General features: G+C 45.9%; 1 protein-coding gene across 1 annotated transcript; it reads right to left on the bottom strand.

Annotated features, from left to right (window-relative positions):
* Positions 1-5,269: 5,269 nt before the first annotated feature.
* On the bottom strand, positions 5,270-17,649 carry LOC136437240 (uncharacterized). The gene is made up of 5 exons (XM_066431720.1): positions 10,206-17,649; positions 8,424-8,632; positions 8,053-8,164; positions 7,583-7,792; positions 5,270-7,410 (listed from the first exon to the last, which is right to left on the bottom strand). Exons 1-5 carry the CDS (start codon positions 17,596-17,598, stop codon positions 5,270-5,272), a joined length of 10,065 nt encoding a protein of 3,354 aa, XP_066287817.1. The 5' UTR covers positions 17,599-17,649.
* Between the last annotated feature and the right edge of the window lies 1 nt (position 17,650).

Genomic DNA, 17,650 nt, shown 5'->3' with positions numbered 1-17,650 from the left:
CTACTTTATGAGAGGTGGGGCGTCCTGTTAGGCTTCCTGTCGTTGAGTATAAAGTGGACGCGAATCTGAAGTCTACTACAGTAGTAGACTACCACATGTAGTACTACAGTTTCATTGAACAAGTGTAAATTGGGCCTTAGAAAAGGCTGCGCAGAACAGATGCACATAGAGCTCTGCGGTTCGACTGGAACAACAGATTTTCATGTCATTTGGTACGCAGGTAGGTTGGACAGAGATGTACACATTGAAGTGCAAATCGTGCAAAGTTAGTGTGTTTGCGTGTGTGTGCGCGTGTGTGCATGTTTGTGTCACCGTGTGTGTATGTTTGTGTCATCGGATGCGTACAGTCAGCATAACTGTAGAACGTGTGGATAGATTGTAATGATATTTGGTATGTGGGTAGGTGTCGGGAGAAGAAAGGTCATGGTCGATTTTGGGCCGCCTGGTATGTGTCACTGGAACTGCAATGGCATATTTGTCAAAATCTTTTAAGGAGAATAACTGAAGAAAGGAGCGACAGATTTTCATGTTATTTACTATCCAGCAGGCCCTGCTATCCAGGTAGCTTAAACAGAGATGTATACAATGAACTGCAAACTATGCAAATTGGACTTAATTTGCATAAGTAATGAGGACAATCTATATTTGCAGTGTTGTCCATTGCATATTGTGCCCACCTGTCAGTAGCTATTTATAGCGAAAGTGGGTCACTTCTCCCCTTGCCCGACAGTGTGGGTCATACCATTGAGCGATATAGAATGGGGGGAACTGGTTTAATAAAAAAACAAAGTTTCATGGAGATTTTGGGTCCTAAGACTCTTGTTTATCTCTTTTTTGAAAATCGTATTTATTTTTGGATCCCATACCGTTTCGGCATATTCAAGGTTTAGTCTTACTAGTTACGCGTATGCGAGTAATTTTATCCATGTTGAGTATCCCCACAAATCATGGCTGATCACTCCCAATGTCTGTTTAGCCTTAGTTGTTAGGTCCTCTAATTTGTGATAGTAGAATTACGTACTCTCCAAGCAGAACTTGGTTATGAAGATGGTAACGTTCCCCTCATATGTCCAGTTTTCTTTCTGCCAAGCAACCAATTCACCAACCAACCAACCAACCAACCAACCAACCAACCAACCAACCAACCAACCAACCAACCAACCAACCAACTAACCAACCAACCAACCAACCTACCAACCGGAAGAAAACTAGGCATATGAAAAGAAGGTCACGACTTTCCCCACCAACCTCTGCTTGATGAGTAGGCAGTACACTGGTGATGTTGATCCACCACCTCGGTAAAAACGTAGAAATAGAAAAACAAAAAATCGAAATGCAAATATTTGACCCACATGCTGCGACTCTCTTACTGGTCGAGCCTATGATTGCAAAGCTATCATTGTTGAACTAATTAAGCTAATTGTGGTGGACAGTCAGGATCGGTCCAATATGGATGAAGCTCTCTTTGGTGAAGGAAGACATGGGGTGGGGGTTGGTTTTGTAGACTTACAACTGCCGCAAACAAATAGTCGTGCGGCAATAGAAGAGATGTCTGCTTTTAGCGACTTCCGTATGTTCGCTATACTACAGTTCTACTGGTCACATTCAACACACAACAGGTAGCCAAAGAAAATGTTTACCAGAGAAAGACCAAATGGTTTTTCGAGTAGGATAGTTTTACATAGTGTATTCAACAAGTACATACAGTTGTCAAGTACGAATTATGAATCAATATCGATGGAGGTTGATCATCACGATTCATCGGTATTCACCGGTGTCAACTGCTTACCAACTGTAATCCAAAGTGAAGGTGCAATAACATCCCCATATAAGTTACAGGCAACATGGTGGCACCTCGGATCAACACCCATGTGGAGTTGGACGATTGTAAGCATAAGTTTAAAACCTGGAGCAAATTTGGTACAAGCAGCACCTGAAGTATATCTCGTTACCTCTATAAGCCTTTCCCGACCTTCTGTCCCCCTGTTAAAGACTGCTCTTGTCATGTCTCTTATTTATGTCTTGTATTCTACAACTGGCTGCGGTACAAGGACGCCACTATTACTTAGCGGAATGAAGAAGAATTGCAACTAAGTCGTGATGTCGATGATGATTGGTCCAATGAAATAAATTGATGATTTCTAACGGCTATTCTGATTGGCTACGTGATAAACACACGGGTAAATCTTTTGGTAAACTTTCAAGCACAGCAAACATTGCTATGTGCTGATTGGCCGGCGTAGCACTGATTGACCAATCGATATGCAGCTATTAAGCGAACTAGGCGCATTTATCTTATTGGCCGCTAGAAGTCGCTATCGAATATCTATTGTAAAATCGTGTTGGAGAGCATTACCATGTGCCATTATTTTTCAATCCGCTTGGTGACGCCCTTGAAATGCAATGAAGAAATGGCCTTGACTGCCAGCCTGGATTTCTACTGTAGGACCGAGAGAGGGTGGGAAAATTACAAAATGTATGCAATAAAGAGAAGATCCTTTCTTCAAGTTACAGCTTCAAAGCTCGAATCAGTAAAATTCTACAATAAACGTGCTAGATTTGTTGCACATTTTTATTGCCATCAATCACCAATGTTCATTTTGTGTAGGCTTTCTCGTCATTTATGTCACACCATCTAATATTTTTTTCACTCAACTCCTTTTAATTTAGGTATGTCATAAAGGCTCTATCAAATCATAAGTACAACTTGATGTTAGGCCCTGTTGATTTGATTATATGGAGGACATCATTTTTTGTCCATTTCCAAAAATAAATAAAAAGTTGAGTATACTGTAATCGCACAAGGCAGCTGCATAATGATAAAACATATGCCATAAAGTTTTTCTTTAAATATTGGAAAACGATACCAATGTTGTGGAATGCCAAAGTTAATTCAAAAGTCAAAGAAGAGGATGTGAAGAATTTAAAATGATCTATAAAATGATCTATTATTCGCTATACCATACCCTGTGTGTTAGTCATCTGATCAACCTTCTTGACCACATAGATTTCATAATTAAGGCATTTTTTTGCCAAACTTGTTTTATTTGCATGCTCTCATCAGTTTTAGGGTTCCCAGAGGATGTCATCCATATAATCAAATCAACATGGCCTTACTGAGTGTTTGGCTATGTGTCAGCAGAGCTTAACGACTACAATCATCCATGTCTTTCATCAAACCATACTTTTGTTGTCTCTATTGCTCCAACTTCTTCCACACAAATCCATGAAACAAGAAATTAAGAAAAGAAAGGGTATATTCAATATATGCTCTTTACACATCTAGAAAAGTCATTTGACAAGAAGCAAAAGTCAGAAAATAACATAACTTTATTTTACGAATGTACACATGGATGTTGCAACTGGACATAACCAGAGCTTCATAAGCACCAGCGCTCGGTGGGGCCAAATAAATATATCACTCGCTCATTACTGTATTGCATCAATAACATCATAGCAATCCATTTCCATAGTCACTGATTGTTATGGACAGCATTTTAAGAACTGAAAAAAAGGTACTTCTTCTCTTAACTTCACCAACTATATCATCACCTCATACAGTATGCAGTTGTACTTTGTTCACTTTGTCACCTTAATTTTGCTTCCTTAACCTTATTTTGAAAATTTGGAAAAGACCTGGGTAAAAGGTTACGTCAATAAACTTTGTCAAGAAGTAACTATCAAGGAATGACTCTTCTATTGTGTAAGTCAGTTTACAAACAGCATTAGTGACAAATCTAAGGCAATGCTCGGCAGTTACTGTCAGTAGAGGGACTAAACCAAGTACAACTTAAGAGTCACAGCAGCACGCAACATCTTTTCCAAAGTACTATTAGAGACAATGTAACAAGGATTCACCAAAATACGTAGAAGACTGTCTATCAACATTAAGGGGATAAAGCATAAGGGTTACAATAAAACATGGTCACTGGGCAGGCAACAACCTCTTACTGTACAAACATGATGTAACCCAAAGACAAAAAAGTTCATTCTTACATCATCTGAAGCTTGAGAATAACTTGTATTTGACACAAAATGGACTACCTTTACAACTGGCCCATTGCCATTATTTTATTAGCGACACATGTATTCACTTACTCTACAACATTATGTTATTAACATCTCCAACATTATAACTATATTTCTCAACTTTTATACATGTGTCACTTTAGCAGCAGTATTAAGCAAAAACACCTTTCAAACCTATTTAATTTTCTTGGTTGGACTCTTTCCCCTTACAACAGAAATGTAGAGTACAACACTTTGGCAACTGTACCATAATCCAGACTATCTAATGTGACTAAGGGTATGACATTGGACAGTCAGCATGTTCAACAGAATTTTGATATTTCTAGTCATACATCATCGTACAAGAGCAGCAAAACCACTTGGGTAATCCAGCAGCATCAGCAAGTCACTTGGAAGACAGTCTTGATGAGTCCTCCTTACAGAATTCTGCATTCTTTTCTGTAGTGAAATATATAAAGAAGATGGTGAGAAGATGTAACAGCACATTCAAGGATTCTCACGATTCTTCTTGACCAATTTTGACAACACCCCATCCAAACAGTAAGAGGATTGTATACTATTGACACCATCAAAAGCTTCTTGTACTGACTAAACTATTCTTGAACCTAGAGTAGAGGTACTATGGCTGTCTGATCTCCTGCCATATACTTTTGTAACAGAGGTTAACAATCTTTGTACCCTCACATTTGGGTGTGGGTGAGAGTAAAATCTGATAAACAAGTAATCCAATTTGAACTGGCTAGGTTGTACTTGTGAGTTCCAATTATGCAAACAAGTCCTTGGGCATCCAAAACAGGGGAACTGATGCTTACATGTAGGTGACCTGGATCAGAAGGACTCATAGTCAGGTTGTGAGGCATCTAAAGTGCATACAAGCAAAAGTCAGAGACTGCACTGCACAAAAATCTTATCTTTGCACTGTCAATACCAAAAGAATAACTGACTTCTGTCAACCTTTCATTCAATTCTTTCTATTAGCTTCATTGTGTTTTTTTCATGTCCAACTTTTCAAACACTGCAGAGCCTTTACTAGTAGATTCATTGCCAAATATGATACGAAGTATTGTAAATGCATCTAAGTTCGCAGTGGTTTAAATTCACAGTAGGGAGAAAATAGAGAGTTCGCGGTGGTTTTTAGTTCACAGTTGACACAAGGTGCTTGGCGGGCAGAAGACAGAATGAGCATTTTCAAAGTGGTTCTAAGTTTGCAGTGAATAGTTTACCACAAAAACCGTGAACATCAAACCACAGTGAGCTTAAATGCATTTACAGTAGTGATGACCATCGTACCAGTGAAAGAGCCTGGTTCAGTAGTTGAGGAGGAGTCACCTGGCTGGTCAGTCGGCATCAACAGCTCCACGTTCACAGTGGACAGCGTGGACAGCTCTGTAGAGGGGGGTGCGCTGGCGGCCTGCTGTGTGGCAGTCGGGGGCTGAGGACCAACAAAGTCCGACTGCAGCCCAGCCTCACACACGGCTGCAGACAGTATATCCACTCCAGGGGAAGACACAGAGGACGGAGCAGTCTGAGTCAGGTAGTGGCCAGTAGAATTCTGTGATGGCCCGGCTACTTGCCTACTTTGAGTGCTTCCATCAGGTTGGAAACCTGGCTTCACCTGCTGGCTTGGAGACTGACCGTAACTCTGGTTGTGTTGAAACGGGGAGTTGGGTGTGCTAAGGGTAGGGAGGACAGGTCTTAGTTGGCTAGTTTGCATTCCTGGGGACATCTGAGGGGCAGGACCTCTCATAAAACTGCTGCCCAGTTGGTGCATCTGGCTTGGGGTCAAGTTTGTGATGCCCTGCGTGCTAGCCTGGGTTACAGCTGCCTGGGGGACAGAAGACGCCATCAGCTGAAGGGGTCTCACTGCAGTAGGTGACAGAGGGGAGATCTGCTGCATTGTTTGGCTGGTGACTGTTGTCTGTAGAGGGTTACCTGCAGCTTGCATGTTACTAAGGGTTGGAGAAACCTGTAGGTAAACTGGCTGGGAACTCGCGGACACATTTGCCTGGGACAGGTTGATAGGCAGTCTCTGTAGGGCCACCAGCTGAATTCCACTGTGTGCAGCCGTCAATGGTGAGTTCATCTGGACAGGCTGGCCACCTGACACTGGGACCAGGGAATGAGGGATCGGCTGACCCTGTTGTAGCTGGACAGAGCTGGTGGTCATCTGCCCAGCGAAACCCTGTCCTGGAGTCTGACTTGTAGTCGTGACAGCGTTCTGCATGCTGGTGGCCGCCCCATGACTGACTGGAAGCCTCCCTATTGGCTGGAGCAAGAGAGCCCCCTGTGGTCCTGACACCGGAGTGACCAGGAACTGACCCGGTTTACCAGCCAGTGTTACTATTTGCCCAGCTGGATTAGTATTCAAATTGCCCTGGCCTTGCAAAGAGTTGTTTGGCTGCATGTTTTGGCTTTTAGGTTGTAATGTTCCAGCTGACGTTGCCATCATGGAGCCAAACCCCGACACTGGGCCCTGAGATCCCGCTGTAGTTTGAGAGGCCGACACCACACCCACAGGCGGTCCATGTGACAAAGTTGTTCCCATGTCTGAACTCATCATTGGTTGTTTTGCACCTGCCTGGTTCCCAGCAGAAGCTGTGGTTTGGTTGCTCACAGGTTGCCCTGCTGGTGGTTTATAGGGAGTTGATAATGAACCTAGTTGTCTGCTGGGGAGAGTCTGAGAAAGTGAGGATGGAACTGTGCTTTGGGACATCACATTAGGCTGACCTTGTTGACACATAGACATTGATGTCATTGAAATACCAGACACTGGCTGGTTTGGTTGTACAGCTGTGTTATTTGGCTGCACCTGTGCGACCGGTTGCATCACACCAACCATAGTACCAGGTTGGGTGGACAGCTGCGGGCCTGGAGTCATGCCAGGTGCCATCTGCACACACGGGACTACTGGCTGTACCGGAGCCCCTGCAGCCATGGGTCTGGTGGGGGCTGAGCTACTTGATGTCTGGGCTGCCATAGACGTTTGGCTGCTGCTCACAGCTAACGACTGCACGCTGATGATCACAGGAGTCACTGTTGGTTTGACAGATGAAATCAACTGCGGCATGACTGTGGCCACCGGTATTGTGACCGGCTGACCACTGGCCATGATGTTACCGGTGACCAGTTGTGCTCCCGGTGAGCTGGTGACTACCTTGTTATTCTTGGTGTTTGGCTTTGTCTTCAGGATGAGGGGTTTGCTTCTCTCAGCAGCTTGAGGAGGATTATTAGACTGTGACAGCTTTGTAACGTTGAAGGGCTTCACCTTCCCAGCCTGGGCTTGAAGAGCAGCGTTGGCGGAAACTTTGCGGAGAGTGCGGAGAGCATCTGTCCTGCCCTTCTGGAGACTTCCTGTGGGAGTGCCTGGTCTGGAGCCTGAACCTGCACAACAAAGAAGTGTAAATCTGACTTGTGTGCTCGCTATTTATCTACTAGTATTTGTCACATTGTGTGGCTATTGTAATGACAGTTGTACACCATACAATCAAAAATGAAAGAAGCATGCTGAGTCATAGAGAAATGCCTTTCAGATGTATGAAAAACTGTTACTTACTGCTTGATGTTGAACTTGGCCTGGAAGGTCTGTCCTGTCTGTCCCCAGACTCAGACCCACTGCCAGGTTTGGACGATGGCATGAACTCCAGTTTAGGTGCAGGAGGTGGGGGCTTGGGTCGGACCACAGGAGGGGGTGGCTCCTTGGCGTCCAGCCAGATGGAGGAGCTAGTAGTCCAGTAGGTCTTCATGATGTCATCCATCTCTTGTCCTGAAAATAACACCTGACATCTTTAATCTAATACAACCAGTTCTGACAATGTTCTTTCACGTTTTAGCTACCAGGTACAATCAAACCACCCAAGGCAGTTGGAAGGGAATAAGATATTGTTGTTACTACTGGTGTCTGCTTTTTAGGTTGTGATCAGGTAGGGTATCTGTGAACTACGGTATAAACAAGATCCTTGCAAACTATTGTAACAATGAAGAATCAGTACCAACGTTACTGAAGAGGGAATCTTCATCCCTCACCTGCAAGTTTGCACATCTTCTCAGCCAGCTCCTCAAATGTTTGCCTCTCCTGGTGTTTCTGCGTCAGTAGGTCATGTTCCTCCTCCAGAAGGTTCCCAATCTCCTCCACTGTCTGTAAGTATCAAAACAAAACATTCAAACTGTTGGCCTGGAAACCATTCTCAACGGTTTGGCTTAGGGGTGTTTTACCAGCAAGGTAAGACAATGATTTCCAAATACAATGTACCTCCATGACATGAAATACACAGAAACCTATCTTTAACAGAACTTAATATTGATTTAAAGTGGATGCATTCAACTACAACTGGGGCCAGTGTTTTCAATTTCACACATACATGTACTTCTACAATAAGATTACATGGAAATCTGACCTCCTTCAAGACAGCATATTTGGACATCTTGTACTCCTCATCGTATCCCAGAACTGACTTCATCTTGTCAAACAGGTCCTTCATTTCTGACCGGCGCCGCCGCTCGTTGGCTTTGTGGATGAGACGCATCGGCCCCTCCCTCTGTAGGGCTTCCTCGTCTTCATCAGGCTCTGGTGGCAGCGCCCCCTCATGGAACTGCACCTCGTCAGCTGCGAATCAGGAGGAAGGAACTTTCATCAATCATCTACTGTCATCAATTTAAAATGTTGCTGATATTAAGCACTCCCCAAAGGATTGTGGGAAGGGGGAGGGTGCTTCAGTAAAAATGCAAAAACAATCCACAGGAAGATCATGGCATGTAAAAGATGATAAGGGAGGGACAAAGAAAGTTGAGGAAAAAAATCACCAAGCATTGACCTGGAAAAAACAGCATTTTCACACGCTTCCCTCCCCTTTGGGTCCTACCTGGTCTGTCCTATATCAGTATTACACTCTTCAGAAATTTAAATTGTTACTTATAACTGCTGTTACCTCAAAATCAAACCAACAGCAGTCTTGACAGGACACTAAAACAGATACCAGATGGCAGTCAAAATAGGGTCTATACCAAGCAACCTCAACCTTAAGTGTCTACTTTTCATTCAAAGGTTGCCTTTTTGGCATTTAATCTGGAAAAAGCCTCAAAATCTGAGAAGTTGAAGAGATTTTCAGGCAGCAAATTCTGTAGGAGAGGCAGGAGAGAAATGTGGAGCCTAGGAGATGTCATCTCAAAGGAAAACGGACAGGGCAGTCAAGAAGCAAGAGTGGCAATCATCTGGCATGGCTCAGCAGTCCAGCCCATTTCCTCTCACAATAACACATTTACCTCCAACTCAGTAGACAAGGTAGTTCCCAAACATCTGGGTTCGCCACCCCGATTGCCGCCCATACCGAGTCCGAGCATGCTGGGAAGGCTGACTGGCAGCAGTGATGGAGTTTGAAACATCAGCTGCTGTTTGTGAAAACTGTATGCTAATTACATCCTCCTAGACAGGTGTTTGCTCATGAAAAGCTGGCGTGCATACATCAGAAGACTTGGTATAGACCCTCTTTTGTACTAAGAAAAGAAAGTACAATAAGGTTGTATAGATCAGTGCTGACCTTAGTTGGAGCACGGCTTTTGTCAGCCCTCATCATCATGCTTTGACACCATTATACTCGCATTTTCAACCTTTGGCATGCTGTGGGTAACCTTTGGTGCCAATCTTTGTCACCAATTCGTGACCAGGACAAACAGGCACAAGTCAACAGAAAGAGCGCAATTCACGCTCAAACATGCTCTCTCTTTTTCCACTTCCTAGCATTTTAACTTGTAGAGTTGTGCTGTTCAAATTTTGCTCAGTTTAGTCTGTAGCAGGACAAAGGAAACCAATATCAGCATGCTGAAGGTGAAAACAAAATTCACAAATAACTTAAAGTCCAACTGTCAGGACCACGAAAGACCTTTGATGCCCCAAACATGCAAATCACCATGATTATAGTATTCATACTGATGGATATGTAAGAAGAATAAGTTTGAGAACTGATGGGCAGAAATGGCTGTTTTTTTTGTCCAGACAGCTTTTAATGTGTTTTCCACTCAAATTGAAATAAGACAATAATAATGAACTGTGTAGCCTTTTAAACAGACTGCCCACCATCCATGACGGCTCAAGATACACGTTGTACATGTAGCTTACACCATTCAATAATATGTAATAACCACAAATTCTAATTTCCAAAAGAAAAAGTAGCTCTCCTCACCTTTTACTTCCTTCTCTTTTAGAGGTGACTTCCTTTTCTTCTTCACAGACAGGTTGTGGAGGGTGCACTTGGGGTTTATATGCATACTGTAGTCGTTGCTTCCAATGGAGATCAAGAAATCCGCCTGGCTACCCTCTGTGTCTTCCAGAGACTCTATGTCAATCTCCATGTCTTCCATAATTCCATCTTCTCCACTTGTGGAGGGATGACTTAAACCTGCGGTGTTGTGTCCCTCCTGAAGGTGTGAAGGCAACTGGCTATCAAAATGCAAAGGGCCAGTACTTGTTTCCTCCTGTTGCTCACCTTCTGCAAGTTTCTGATCAGGCAGATTCTTCACATTTGGCTGGGCAACTTCTTCTTCTGCTGGTGTAACAATGCTAACTTTTGAGTCTTTTGTATCTTCAGCACTTTGTGACTGCTCGGCTTCAATGTTATCAAGAGACATTGCTTGATTAGTGTCCCAGGCAAGGTCGTTGTTGTTCTCTAAATCTTCCTCAACAAAAGCTTCCCCCTGGTTGGATGTGCTGGTGATTTCTGTACATTGCTCCTGTATCGCTTCACTGCCTTGTGACATGGGGAGTTCTAAGGCATCAGCCTTCTGTAGACTTGGTATGATGTTTACACGTTGTATGCCATCCTGAATTTCTTTCTGGGAATCTTGACTTGTTGCAGATTCTCTCGCAAATGGCTTGTGTGGTGCTATAGCATCTGCCTCGAGACAGCTTAGCTTACTTTTACCTCCGTCACGCATTGGTCTGGGGGGAGTTATTGGTTCTAGCACTGGCATAGAAGGGGAGTATCTCTTCTCAGGAGGAGCAGGAGGGGTATGAGGTCTGGGGACCAGTTCAGGCAGGCTGGATGGATCTTTACAAGGGGACACTTCTGTTGAGTTCTCATGACTACTATTGTTGGCTGTTTTGGCCATCTCACTGGATGGATCTAATGAATCGTTGGCAGCAGCGTCCCCCGAATCATTTCTCGACCTACATCTGGGGTTTTCAATGATGGAACACTTTGGTGAGGTTGTAGAGAAGGAGGAGTGACAGGTCTGAGACGTGGCAGCACTGCCCATGGGCGAGGACGTCACTGTAACAGTGGTGTTTGCTGTGCCAAAGGGAGAGTCTGCAAGGCTTCTCAAAGCTGCTAGAGGGTGCTCTTCTGCCTCTGACGAGGGTTTGCAGGAGGATGAAGAGCTAACAGAGGGTTGCCTCTTGAGTGACGGCGGTTCCTGCAGGTTCATGGGCTCATCAATTGACTGTGACTGCTCTGCTGAAGGTGACTGCAGTTCCTTTGTGTCCTGAGTCGGTTGGACGGTGCAGTTTTGAACAGGAGATGTCACAGCTCTTGGAATGGGCTGAAGGATAGGACTCTTACTGGAAGTTAAAGGGCTCTCGATATTGGGAAGGGAATCAGGAGTGTTGTCTGCACCCTGCACCAGTGCAACCTTGCCTACAATAGCCGTCGTGGATGCCTGGGGGGCATCAGCTACTGCAGTGCCAGTGGCAGAGACAGAGGGCATGCCTGAAACTTGACCACCTGTGAGCATGCCTGACTGAGGGACAACTGCTGTTATGGTAGATGAAGGGAGGATTCCTGCCGGCCCCTGCGGACTCATAGCTACAGCCCCTGGTACAGGAAATCTCATTCCAGCAGGTGGGCCTGCACCTGGCACGGCTGGGATGGGGATTTTCCCCTGGGGATTGGGCTGCATGATCTCGATGAGAAAATTGCCCACTCTCATGACCCTGGGCCCGTCGTTCCTCTGACTGTGCTGTGCTATTGTCTGGAGGATATTTGCCTTGGCACTTTCCCAGTTGCAGTCGGAGATGATTTCGATCAGCTTCCCTCCATTGGCAGACTTGGCCCCTGCGGCGGCTGGTGCTGAGGTGGGTGGGGCTGCAGGGGGAGGGGGAACAGGCACAGGAGGAGGTGCGGGTGCAATGCGTGGCAAACGGGCCGTTGGACTAAGGTCTGGCGGGGGTGGGCGGGGTCCAACGTACACAAACTCTCTGTACGGCTGCACCTTCCTGTTGGGCATGACAGTGACAGAGCCTCCTGCCCCGGGTTTCTGCTCCTTGGCCTTCCGTCTCTCGATCCCTGCTCTGATCTTACTCCACTCCTTCTCTGCCTCACACCGCTCGTCCTCGGGGGAGTTCGCATGATGTTTACACATGCACTTCCTCTGGCAGACTTTGGTTTGATAGAGTCTTGTTCGGGCACACGTCATACCATCATCTCCATCCTCATCCTCCCTCTCATCATCCTCCATCTCATCCAACCCTATGTCATCAATGAACAAAGCATCTTCTTCATCCTCATCCATAAATCTGTCCTCTAAAAAACCCTCTTCTGACATGTCCTGCTCCTTAATGCCATCTTCAGACTCCTTCCTGGTGACCTTGGAGGAGGATTTAGACTGTGCTGCTGAGATCCCTTCCAAAGATTCAGACTTTGCTTTCTTTTTTACCATCCTCTTCTGCTTTGGTTGTATGTTCTGACCTTTGGTACTGGATTTCCTTTTCTTCTCCCTCCCATCAGTGCTGGTTGAAGTGCCAGCACTATCAGATTCCTTTCCAGAGGTTTGTTCACTTGCAGACTCCCTTGATTTCCGTTGTCCACCATTTTTCTTCTTACCAGGTGTCCTTTTGCCTTTCGAACTTTTCATCTTTCCCCCCTCCTGTCTGTCAAGGACATCTGTTTCTAACAGTTTTGTTGTCGTTGGGCTGTAGTCCTGCTCGACTGAGTCAAAGTACATCATGGAAGATTCAGACGGCCTACGTGGTCGCTTTCTACTCTCAGCTTTCTCCTCCTCTGTGCATACACAGCCAAACATACAGTCAACCTTTCCACAGTGCTCCTTCTCAGAGCTAACATCCCCAGTGTCTTTAATACTGTTGCAAACACAGCCAAGTCTACAGAAGTTGTTATTGCAGGGTGTTTTTTCCTGGAACTCTTCTTCTCTCCGAGGGGAAGACATCTGGTACACAGGTTCCTTCAGACTTTTCAATACTTGAGTAGGTTTCCTTAAATTCGACTCCCCACACTGGCTGGGGTCGGTGGGAGATTGGCCCATCTCGAATGACTCGTCTAATGCTGAAGCAGCACTGGCAGCCTGGATAGGGCTAACTACTGTCACATCACCGCTGGTGGCTGTGGTAGTGCTGGCCCTTCTGGCTGTTGGGTGAGACTTCATCAAAGACGCTTTTAACTTGGACAGAGCTGACTTTCCTCCGGTGTTGCTTGTTTTTTTTGGCACAGGTTTCAATGATTTGGAGAGGAGAGCTGGCTTCCTATTAACCATCTTGCTGTTGACAATCCTGATCTGGGTGCCATGCTGGAGGGGGGACTTCGCCTTCTGCCCCGTCCCTTTGATAAAATTTGCTTTTTGTACCACACTGTCCAAACTCTTGACAAAACCGCCTTGCTTAGAAGGAGTTTGGAAAGCGACATTTTCTGCCTTGTTGTGCATCAGGGGGTGAGTGAAGGTCACTTTGCTGCCCTTGCTGCTGAACGTCTCTCCCTCTGTCGCAAGGTACTTCTCCAGCTCATCACTGACAAATGCTGACTTTTTACACCCTGCCTCTTCTCTTGCTGGACCAATCAGTTCTGGTCCCATCTTTGAGACAGTATCGACCACAGGAGGAGGGGAGGGCAGCTCTTCTTCCAGCTGCTCGATTTCCTCAGGCTTCTCCAGGTCATCATCATCATCACCTTCACCATAAAAGTTGTAAATGTCTGTGCTGTCATCATCAAGAATCTCTTGTTCTTCCTCCCCATCTTCTCCCTCCAGGGGCAAGCCACTCGTACTGGCTTCAAGACTTCGGCTTTGCTCTAATTCTTTCATTCGCTTCTTTGTTCTAAGCTTCTTTGGAATGAAGCCTTCAGTTTTCCTTTCCTTCATTCTTAGCACCTGTGCTTGCAACCCTCTTTCCTTTATCTGCTCTTCAGTCATGCAGCACAGGAGCCGTTCTTGAGTCTTCCAATGGAGCTTCTCAAAGGGAGTGTTTTCCAACATCTCAATGTCCTCACCTGTAAGGGCTTTCTGCTTCTTTTTTTTCTTGTAACCCTTAATTTTGGTTGGATCTGTTGTTTTGCCTTTTTTGGAGAGAAACTTTTCAGGAGTTGTCTCTACCTTTGGTACGTCTGTAACAGACAGTGACACACTGCTGCTCTGCGGTACAAGTTCCGTCGTCACCATAGTCTCGTCAGTAATACTAGTATCTATTTCCTCCTTAACAACGATTGCAGCCACCAAACTGACATCCGAGTCTTTTTCTGAAACAGTGACAAGTTTCTTTCCTTTCTTGCCTGATTTTTTGCCTGCCATTTTATCCTTTCCATCTACCTGGGCCTTTTTCTTTTTTATCTTACCAGGTGTGCCTGTCTTGCTTCCAGGAGTCGTCGCTTTCTTTATCTTTTTGCCACTCCCAGGAGTCTTGACTTTACTTACTCCTGGAGGTATATCCTCGGGAGGGATGAGCTCACCCTGTTCCTGTGTTTCTATTGGTGCTATTTCTTGCAGTGGTTTGCCTGTCTTTAGTGCCTTCAGCTCCAGTTTAAGCATCCTTTCATACTTCCTAATCCTGTTGTGTATTCCCCTCATACCGTGTTTCCCCTTATGCCGAAACAACTCTGCCTGGCCGACCTCTTTCAACTTCCGCTTTGTTTTTGGAGGTAGATTCAAGGTTTTGAACTTAGTAATGTCCATGAGAAATTCTCGACCCTTGTCACCCATCTCTTGCCTTGTCTTCTCCTCTACTGCTACATGGGCATGAAGAGCATCCTTAGAACAAAACGACATGAACAGCATCCCTTCAATGTCATCCACATCAGGAACAATTTCTGAAATCTTCCCCCTCCTAAAGTCCTCCAAGTCATCATCCAAGTCGTCATCATCCTCATCATCATCAAAATCACTAAATTCATCCTCACTAACTTTAGAAGTTGATGGCTGTGGTTCCTTTGGCTTTGGGGGCTTCTTTTCTACAGATTCTAGTTTTGGTTTGGGTTTCTTGGGAAGCTTTGGTGTCTTAGAATCAGAAGACTTGTACTTCCCTGAAGTGATCTCTTCATCTTCTATTACACTTTTGATGATAGCTGTGGCTAGAGACTTTGACTGTCGGACACTACTCCTTTCACTGGGACCTGCTTGCCACTCGGCGTCTTTCTGTAAGGCCTCCACCTCTTTCAGCTTCCTGGAATGGGCCCACTGCTGTTTTGGCTTGATTGGTTTCAGAGGTACCTCGGGACTTTTGGTTAATTGTCTTTGTGATGATTGGGAACTAGACAGCTCTAGCTTGCTCGTTAACTGAACTGTAGACAGTGAACCACCATCACCTCCCTGTGATTTGTACACATTCGCACCCTTGTTGATGTCACTTGCGTGACCTACCTGACTGGAATTTTCTGCCCCACTTCCTGGCTTCTGTTTCAAGACATCAATGTTCCACCTTTTCTTCTTGTAATTTGATGTAGTAGTAGTAGAAGATGGCTTCACTGTGAGAGCAAGAGGCTGCTCAGACTCACTGTAATCTGCTTTACTCTGAGTAGAAGACTGAGTTGTCCCAGAAGAAGAAGATGTGAAAACGTTAAAAATGTTCCGTGTGGGGTCTAAACTGTTGATGTGAGACACTGCCGAGCTCTGCTTCTCTGTCCCGATCTGCTGTGCTATCTGCTTCTCTAGAGTCTTTGATGTCTCTGCTTGTAGGGTGAGGGCAACTGCACTATCAAATAGCAATGTGTTAGCACTGACCGATGGGGGAATGTTATGGACAGAAGGGGGTTGTAATTGCATGGTAGGTACCACTTTTTCTCCAGAAGTCCCCTTCATTACTTTCGAGATGGGGTTTACAGTAGGATCAGATTTTCTCTTCCCTACAAACCCTTCGCTGATGGTTTGTTCTCTGGTGTGGGTAGTGTTGGTGGGCTGAGGCTCGCTGTCAGTCTTCACAGAGCTTGGTGGAGAGTCATCTTCTATTACTATTACATCTGGAATGTTTCCCTTTGAAGTTTCAGGAGCCTTTGAAGTTGTCGGAATTCCGTTCACTTGCTGGTAGACAGGGTCTCGTCTGTGCTTGAATCTCCAGGCAGGAGGCACCGCACGTCCTGACTGCCGCCCGTCTTCCAGTAACTGCTTCTCTACGATCTGTGCCACTAACGTCGCCCCAGTGACGTCGCCCCTCTGCTGAGGCATGTAACCCGAGGCATTCACCTGCACTGAAGTGGCTGGGATTCCCCTGCTGCCCTGTGCCGATACTGTGAGGGTTCCTCCTCTCTGGGTGAAGCTGGCGTTTGTGACACCTCCAGCAACACTGATGAGAGGTGGGGGATGTGCGACAGTGGTGGGTCTGAGATCCCCCTGCACCCGTCTCATGTCCATGTCACCATTGGGCTGTCTGTGTGCCATACTACCCCTTGGGGACAGGTGTGCAGCTGGCATGAAGTACTGCTGGACAGGGATGGTGGTTTCCTCTGAAGTGCTGACCCGTGGGGGCATTGCTACACCTTGTATGGCATACCCCTTATAGTCCTGCTGCTGGCGTGCTGTAGTGTACTGAGGCAGTGCTCTGTCCTTGTACGCAGCCTCACTGGAGTTCTGCATGCCCTGGAAGTGATGGGCCTGTCTGTGTTGGACATAAGGTGGGGGTGGTCGGTAGTCCACAGGCACCATCTGAGCAGCCCGCAGATATTCTGTGGCTTGCGAAGGGATTTCCCTCGTCTTTCTTTTCTGATCTGAGTCACTGGATAAGGGGGACTTAGCCCCATCATCCTTCTGCCCACTGGAAGAGCCACTTCTGGGTGCATGGATGAGAGGAGGTGGTGAGGACAGCCTGGGCCCATGTTGCATGGCCATAGAAGGATGAAAATTTGGTTGTCTCTGCACTGCTACAAGGGCAGGATGTGGCATCCCTCTATTCAACCTGTTGATAACGTCTGGAGGATAATGCTGAGTAGGCTGGGCTGAGTACACCGTGGTTGTGGCTGAAGTACTCGGGTGTTTGTCCCCTTGATCAGAAACTGCAACCCTGGGGCTATGAGAAATCATATCAGACACCACCTTTGACGTTCTCGTTGAGTTTACCATCTCTGAACCACCATCTAACCGCCTGTTCTCCACTAGGCACTGTCTCAAGGTAACAAACTCTGGTGGGTTGGCTGGGACAGGCTGGGCAGAAACAGACAACTGCACCCGCTGCAAATCTGCACTGTAGGCTACCAGTCTGTTGGGACTCTGTGATGAAGGCATGGTGCCCTTCCTGGGTTGTCTGGCTCCTGTGGGATCTGTGACAGGAGCAGTGATAGGCATCATGGCTGAGCTGCCATGGCTCGCAGGGTTCATCGCTCTGATGGAGCTTTCTGCTGCACCCATCATTAACCTGCTGTCCACAGGCATTCTGACAGGGGCTTGACTACTGTGTGCTCTTTCTGTTCCCGTGTGCGGTCTC

This window comes from Branchiostoma lanceolatum, chromosome 6 (genome assembly GCF_035083965.1).
Source record: "Branchiostoma lanceolatum isolate klBraLanc5 chromosome 6, klBraLanc5.hap2, whole genome shotgun sequence".
NCBI classification, from domain to species: domain Eukaryota; kingdom Metazoa; phylum Chordata; class Leptocardii; order Amphioxiformes; family Branchiostomatidae; genus Branchiostoma; species Branchiostoma lanceolatum.
The sequence above is the reverse complement of the archived record's forward strand: the minus strand, read 5'-3'. Positions and strand labels throughout refer to the sequence as shown.